The sequence below is a fragment of the Monodelphis domestica genome, chromosome 3 (assembly GCF_027887165.1).
Source record: "Monodelphis domestica isolate mMonDom1 chromosome 3, mMonDom1.pri, whole genome shotgun sequence".
Lineage (NCBI taxonomy): Eukaryota > Metazoa > Chordata > Mammalia > Didelphimorphia > Didelphidae > Monodelphis > Monodelphis domestica.
Genome location: NC_077229.1, coordinates 101,254,439 through 101,258,402, shown reverse-complemented (window position 1 = coordinate 101,258,402; position 3,964 = coordinate 101,254,439). Strand labels below are relative to the sequence as shown.

Here is a 3,964-nt window from a genome sequence, read left to right as displayed (position 1 = left end):
TGGCAGCACGGCAATTGTACTGTTACTGCCATTGTGTCAATGACCTCTGAATGTTAGCTACTGGACCTGAGACCAGCCAAAACTGAGGTTAAAGTCTGGAGAAAATCGAAAGTTGCCTTGAAATGTTAAAATTATAGAAATTCCAATGTCTCTCCCCCTCCCCGCCCAGCCAATATTCAAAGGTTAGTTGCCCACCTGGGATGTTAGCATTTTAACTCAAAAGGTAAAGGAACACAAGAGAGGCCAGTCTTCCTCCCCAACAACTCGCTGCTCCTCTTAACACTATGACAGTAGTCCACTCTCAGCACTTTGGAGAATACTCCAATAGCAATGCTCCTCATAAATCTGTTTCCATATCCATAGACCAAGAGCTGGGGCCTGCCATATTGTGGGAAGAAAAAGTCTAAGAGCTTTTGGTCGGAGAGCCTTTTGAACAATGGAAATACTAAGGCCTTTGGGAAAACCTCTTTATTTGTTCTTGGTTCAGGCCCTTGGGTGGTGGGAAGAGGGTAATGCCACCTAGTGGCCAAGTTATGTAGTCCACTCCCTCCCCATTCACCAATTAATTGACAGCCAACTTTTCTGTAGGTTGCAAAGAGCAGAGAAATAAACCAGGTGTGAGATTCTGTGGCTACTGAACCAACACCAATTGACCCAATTTTTTGGTTCCAATGAGAAGGGGGAAGAGAATAACTTTTTACATAGTGCCTACTACCAGGGGCTTTGCTAAGTGCTTCTTGTAAATATTATCTCATTTGATCTTCGCCAAAGCTCTGAAAGGTAGGTGCTGTTATTATTATTTCCATTTTAGAGCAAGGAAGCAGATAAGAACTTGACTGATTTGCTTAGGGTCATACAGCTAGTAAGCATCTGAGGCCACATTTGAATTCAGGCCTTCTTGACTCTGGGCAGAGTGCTTTATCTATTGACCAATCCACATTTATGAATAAATCAGTAAATAAATGAACAAAAGAATAAAGCTAGAATCATAGTATATTAGAGCTGGAAGGGACCTTCAAGGTGACTTGGCCCCCTTCCCTCTTGTTACTGATGAGGAAACAGGGTCAGAGGAGGCAGCAAACTGCTGAAGGTCATACTTGGGTCATCATAAATATAATAAAGAAATGGCAGGATTTGGAACATGACACAGACCTTTATTAGAAACTCTCCCCTTCTTGCTTCCCTCCCCTCTACTCTGGTCCCCAGAGCCCTGCCCAGGGGCCTGCCTCTGATTCCATGTTCATAGACTTATCATGGGAACTGTCATGGCTCTATAAAGAGGATTTAGGGTTCCTCAGATTCATCTGGTGGAGGCTTGATAATGGAGATTGTGGGGATAGATGAAGGGACATCTGAGCTATCAGCTTGCACACTGAGTTTTATAGTTTTTTCTGTGGAGCCTGGGGGCCTAGAGGAGGCTGAGGACTTGGGTGAGAGTGGGGCATTGGGCGAGGCTGGGGATTTGGGTAAAGCTGGGGACTTGGGCGAGATTGAGGCCCTGGGTGAGGCTGGGTACTTGGGTGAGTCCGGGGGCTTGGGTGAGATTGAGGTCCTGGGTGGGGCTGGGGGCTTGGGTGAGATTGAGGTCCTGGGTGGGGCTGGGGGCTTGGGTGAGATTGAGGTCCTGGGTGGGGCTGGGGGCTTGGGTGAGATTGAGGTCCTGGGTGAGGCTGGGGGCTTGGGTGAGATGGAGGTCCTGGGTGAGGTGGAGATCTTGGATGAGTCTTCGGGCTTGAGTAAGTCTCTGGGTAAGAAGACAGATAAGGATGAAGAGTCACGTAAAGATGGCTTGGCTGTGGAGATGATTAGGCTTGAGGATGAGGATGAAGCTGAGATATAGTCATCCACAATGGGGTTCCAAAGTGGGGGCCCATCAGGACCCCGCTGAAGCCAGGTATGGATCTGGGCCATGTCCTGGGCATCTTGGTGATCCTGCCTTAGCCTCCTCCTCCGCTCCAGCAGATCCTGCCTGATGTCTTGTAGCACCTTTGTCCGTTGCAGGAGCTCAAGGAGCTCTTGCCGCAGACGCCTGTTTTCAGCCTTGATAGACTGTATGTGGACGAGGAGGGAGCGAGTTGCTTCCCGCTCTGCCCTGCGCACCAGCAGCTGCACCTGTTGGCGAGCCTCACGCTCACAAGCAGCCTTGTCCTCCAAGAAGCGCCCTTTCACGCAGTGCAGCAGTTGGGTGTGCTCCACACGCATGTGCAACAATTCTCGTTCCAAGGTCTTGATCCTGGCCATCTGTTCCAGCTGTAGGTCCTGAGAGAGTCCAGGGGACCATAGGATCAGCCCCAAGGATTTAGCAGGGGGTTCCCTTGGGGCATGTCCCCTAGGGGGTGTATGAGTTATCCCACCTCCAGCCCTGTAAGTCAGCCTCTCTGAGGGTCAGGAGACAGAGATAAGTGTTTGGGAACCAGAGCAACTAGTCCAGAAGAGCCTGCAGTCTTTACAACCCATCTCTGGAGGCATTATTGAGTGCTTCTTATCTGATCTCTCACCTGCCTCTTCTCCCCCATCCCCAGCCCCGCATGCAGGCTCCATCTGGACCTCTGGTCCCTCATGGGTCACTGACCTTGAAGGGCTGGAGCAGTTCCACCTGGTATGCCATGTTGGACGCTCGGGCCTCCATCTCTGTGAGTTGGGCACGTACTGCATGCTCACGGCCCTCATATATATGAGAGAGCTCTGCCTGCTGGGAGTGCACCTGGGCCAGGTCTGCACGGTTCTGTGCATCCAGAGTAATGATGAAGTTGGCCAAGTGCTGGGCCCGTGAGGACATATAAACTGTATACTGCCGGTTTTCCTCACGTAGCCGGGCAGCTTCGCGGTCCAGAAAATCATTCTCTAATAGCACATTCTGCACTCGCTTCTCATAGGTATCGAGCTGTTCTGTCAATGAGGCAAACTCTCTCTGCAGAAACTGGTAACGCTCTTTCAGTGCTGCTGCCTCTGAGGCATCCACACGTACACTCCCTGGGGCTCCTGTCACCCCTGCACCTCGGCGGCCTGCACCCCCAGGCTTCTTCTTTGGGGCCATGGGGTAGAGCCTGTGGGGATATGTGGGATGTCAGGAGCACTGCCCGGCTCATTCTGTCCATTCCTTTGTGCCCTCCTAGGACTGTGCTTTCTGGGGTCACCCCACCCATTCCTTTTCCCCCCGAGATTGTCACCCACTCCTTCTCCTTTATTCTCCAAGGTCACAGCATCTAGTTTCCTGTCATTCTATGGTCATCCTTTCCTCTCCCTGCCCTCCCCTCTCCTCCCTGACCTCCATCTCTAGGATTATTTCTTTCATTCCCCCTGTTCTGGGCAAGAATAAGAGAGACTGGATAGAGATTCAGCAGGAGGAAGAAGCAGACAGCTATTGAGGGGTCAGTGGCTGCTGACCTGTTCTTTCTGGGTCCAGCTGGAGCCTTGTTGAAATCACCGGGTCACTGTTTCTAGCTCTTCACTGCCTGGAGATTCCTTCCCGTGGATGTTGATAGCCAGGCTCTTTAGAGGGGTTTGGAGTTCTATTGCCATAGAGAAGAGCAGTGGAACTCCAATCTCCTCCAAACATCACTGTTGCTATGGCATCAGCCTAGGACCTTGGCTCCATTCACCCTTCCCACAAGCTGTTTGCTGTGCAGTGATCACATGAAAGGAGCATCCCTGCATACTTTTATATGTGGGATGCCTGTGGTAAATGCCTGTGTATATGTTGGTGAAGAGACTCAGAGAGGTTTGTGATTGCTTATGTTCCCCTGGGCTTTGTAGGATTGAAATGGAAGAATCAAGGTCTGGGTCCCTTAAGAGGCTACTTTGCTGTTATATGCCTTGAAGGAGTTAGGACAGGGTGGTCAGGAGTCCATGCTCACACAGCGCCCCCTCATAGAGTAAGCTCTCATCTCCTCTTATTTGGTCTATCATAATCAACTTTTAACTGATCTTTCTGACTCAAGTGTCTCCTCACTCCATCTTTCAC

At 50.5% G+C, this 3,964-nt stretch overlaps 1 protein-coding gene across 1 annotated transcript; it reads right to left on the bottom strand.

Annotated features, from left to right (window-relative positions):
- Positions 1-1,133: 1,133 nt before the first annotated feature.
- Positions 1,134-3,528, bottom strand: CCDC166 (coiled-coil domain containing 166). The gene is made up of 3 exons (XM_007488676.3): positions 3,388-3,528; positions 2,573-3,047; positions 1,134-2,259 (listed from the first exon to the last, which is right to left on the bottom strand). Exons 2-3 carry the CDS (start codon positions 3,035-3,037, stop codon positions 1,285-1,287), a joined length of 1,440 nt encoding a protein of 479 aa, XP_007488738.1. The 5' UTR covers positions 3,038-3,047; positions 3,388-3,528; the 3' UTR covers positions 1,134-1,284.
- Positions 3,529-3,964: the final 436 nt, after the last annotated feature.